This window comes from Camelina sativa, chromosome 9 (assembly GCF_000633955.1).
Source record: "Camelina sativa cultivar DH55 chromosome 9, Cs, whole genome shotgun sequence".
In the NCBI taxonomy this organism is placed as follows: domain Eukaryota; kingdom Viridiplantae; phylum Streptophyta; class Magnoliopsida; order Brassicales; family Brassicaceae; genus Camelina; species Camelina sativa.
In genome coordinates, this window is record NC_025693.1 from 18,260,883 (window position 1) to 18,263,209 (window position 2,327).

At 39.1% G+C, this 2,327-nt stretch overlaps 1 protein-coding gene across 1 annotated transcript in view; it reads left to right on the top strand.

The window, feature by feature from the left end:
* Positions 354-2,327, top strand: part of LOC104715391 (serine/threonine-protein kinase ATM) — a 26,764-nt gene continuing 24,790 nt past the window's right edge. Inside the window, exons 1-6 of the mRNA XM_019229984.1 lie at positions 354-520; positions 829-937; positions 1,033-1,176; positions 1,675-1,836; positions 1,947-2,142; positions 2,238-2,319. Of these exons, the coding sequence (XP_019085529.1) occupies positions 452-520; positions 829-937; positions 1,033-1,176; positions 1,675-1,836; positions 1,947-2,142; positions 2,238-2,319 (762 nt within the window). The 5' untranslated portion in view covers positions 354-451. The remainder of the gene's footprint in view (positions 521-828; positions 938-1,032; positions 1,177-1,674; positions 1,837-1,946; positions 2,143-2,237; positions 2,320-2,327) is intronic.

Genomic DNA, 2,327 nt, shown 5'->3' on the forward strand with positions numbered 1-2,327 from the left:
TTGAAACGCAAACGCCCGCAACCGCAAACGCTTGCGGGAACCAGCTTTTGGAATTCAACGGTTGGGAGCGATTAGGAGCGATTGGGAGCGATTGGGAGCGATTTGTGTGATTGGCCCCAAACGCTAGCAACCGCCCGCAAACGCAAACGCAGCGTTTGCGGGAGCTAGCGGGAGAACCAGTCAAGCTCTTAGGCGTATGCGTTTTAAATTTTAAATTATAAAAAGCAGGGACTTATATGTAAATTAGGTCTGGCTGAATAATCATCTAACAGTTCGAATTAGGGTATTAATCTGTGAAAAGTTAGAATAATATAAGGGCCTATATATAAATTGCTATAGTCGGTGAGTCCCGTCTATTTCACAGTAAACCCTGAACTGAACCCTTTTCCTCAGTCAATTCAAAATCAATTTCACCGGTGATTCTCGGATTATGCGCTAGGTCGATTTCGCCATGGTTACTTCCAGAGATGTTCATGAGATCGTCTCCAAGCTTTCGTCGGATAAAGCCAAGACTCGCGAAGTAAACCTTTTCAGTTACCCTTCTTCTTTTAATCGTTTTTGGGTTTTAGGGGGAAAAGGGCGGAGAAATTGAGGGTTTTGGTGTATCTATGTGGCTTGTTCTCTTGATTTCGTTGTGGGTTTTCACAACGATGCTTTAGCGTTTCCTTATACTTGTAATACGGCTCCGTTTCTATGATAATCTCTCGTGTCGGTTTGGTTTTAAAACGTTGTGATACTTATTTCGTTGTGTGTAAAATCTGAGAAAAGGACAATTAAATTTCAAGGTTTCTCATGTTGATGAATTTTATATATAATCTGTATATACAGGATGGTGTCAAGTTACTGAATACATGGCTTGAAGGGGAAAGGTCAATTACCTTTTGTAGATTTCTTTCACAAAACACAGCTAAACTTAAGTTGGACGAGATTCCAAATGGTAGGTAGTGATTATTTTTCTTCAGCGACATTGATGCTACTATGCAGTGCATCAAGCTTTGATGCTAATCCGGAACTTTACTTCTCTCATTGCAGCTGAAACATGGCCCTTTTTGGTTAAACTTCTCCTTCAATGTGTCTCAATGGAGGTGTCAGGTAGCAAGAGACGTCTCCCTAAACCAACTTTTGCAAAGACCCTTCGAGTTGTTATTCAGAGAACAGAAGAAACTAGGTTTCCTGGTGAGAGATAGATTAATTTTTTGGTGAATGAGATTTTTAGTACCATGCTTTTGCTTTTGCTTTTTTTTCTGGAATTAATTTATGCTTGCAAAGATGCTTCATGATGTGATTCGAATTGCAGAATATCAAGTCTCTTGGTCAGAAACGTTGTAATCTGATTTAATGTTCCCTGTAGTTACTATGTGCTCAAGTCAGCTTAAAAAGGGCATTCAGTTTTATCAGTCAATTAACGGAACCGGAAAAGTGCTATGTTTTATTAATAGAAGACGATCTAAGAATAAACTGGAAGAACATGAAAATTGGTAGACAATAGTATTAACTATGGAACCGTAATAAGTTTGATGTTCTTCTTATTAATATTCCATGTGCCGGTCTGTTCTACATGTTTGTTGTTGTCTCGCAGAAATGTATCTTAATGCTTACACTTTGACAGTGGATTTTCTCTAATCAAGAATACATCCTCATATTTATGTAACTATTCTGTTTTAATGGTCTCAGGTGTACATTGTCCTTTGCTATCTATGGCCAAAGCCCTCTTTGCACATGTGCATGATATCTTGAGCAATACACCAAGCTTTCAGTCCGAGTATGGTACCATACTCCGCCATCTTTTGGAAATTAGGGATTATCGTTTCCAAATGAGGAAGCGTACATATTCCAGTGAGTTCTCTTCAAATCGATATATGTTAATTGTCTGGTCTTGTCATGGATCTGGAGCGTATGGTGGTATTCTGGTGTTGGGTTTCTTTTAAAGATAATGTTTTTGCAAGGTTTGGTGCTGCTATACATGGAAAGGGCTGAAGCAGGGTTTTGCGAGAAAAGCAGTGGTCAACATAGCCAGAAGGAGGAAGCTTTTCGCCATATTCTTACGCTTCAGTCACTTCTAGAGAACTCCTCTGGAGATTTTCCTGATGACCTTCGAGAAGAAATTGTGAACGGCTTCATTCATATCTTCTCTTCTGTAAGGTCTGATTTAATTGTTAGTCAGTCTCTCATTCAGATCTGCACCCTCCTTTACAAGCAGTAATAAAAGTTATACTAATTTATTTTAACTCTTCCAGAGATGAGGGAAAGCTTTCACGCAAGCTTATTGAATGTGTAAATACCTTCTTGCTGAAGGATGGTCCTAATTTAGGCTCTTTGTCACTTGA